This window comes from Eurypyga helias, unplaced genomic scaffold (genome assembly GCF_000690775.1).
Source record: "Eurypyga helias isolate BGI_N326 unplaced genomic scaffold, ASM69077v1 scaffold33850, whole genome shotgun sequence".
Taxonomy (NCBI): Eukaryota; Metazoa; Chordata; class Aves; order Eurypygiformes; family Eurypygidae; genus Eurypyga; species Eurypyga helias.
This window is the reverse complement of record NW_010228172.1, coordinates 2,258-2,667: the sequence shown is the minus strand read 5'-3', so window position 1 is coordinate 2,667 and position 410 is coordinate 2,258. Positions and strand designations below refer to the sequence as shown.

General features: G+C 66.6%; 1 protein-coding gene across 1 annotated transcript in view; it reads right to left on the bottom strand.

The window, feature by feature from the left end:
- Window positions 1–63: 63 nt before the first annotated feature.
- Window positions 64–410, bottom strand: part of LOC104514881 (ADP-ribosylation factor 5-like) — a gene marked incomplete at its 5' end in the record, with an annotated part of 1,654 nt that continues 1,307 nt past the window's right edge. The window contains 2 exons of the mRNA XM_010158688.1: window positions 64–150; window positions 283–408. Of these exons, the coding sequence (XP_010156990.1) occupies window positions 64–150; window positions 283–408 (213 nt within the window). The remainder of the gene's footprint in view (window positions 151–282; window positions 409–410) is intronic.

Genomic DNA, 410 nt, shown 5'->3' with positions numbered 1-410 from the left:
CAACGAAAACAGGAGTTGGAAGAGGCGTTCCCGGCTCATCTGGTCCCTGTGCCACCGGTGCAGCTAGCGCTTGGAGAGCTCGTGCGATAGCCAGTCCAGCCCGTCGTAGAGCCCCGTGCCCTGGGTCGCACACGTTGCCTGCACGTACCACTGCAGAACAGAGGGAGAGGGGGACAGGGGCTTTGGGCTCTGCAGATTGCCAGCCCGGTGCACCCCGGGAGCAGCCCCGTGGCCCCACGGTTCCCTCCCCGGAGGGACGGGGACGGCACGCCGGTCACTCACGGTCCTGCTGCGCAGCGTCTGCAGCCCCAGCTTGTCGGTCAGCTCGCTCACCGCCATGGCGTTGGGCATGTCCTGCTTGTTGGCAAAGACCAGCAAGACGGCATCCCGCAGCTCGTCCTCCTGCAGCT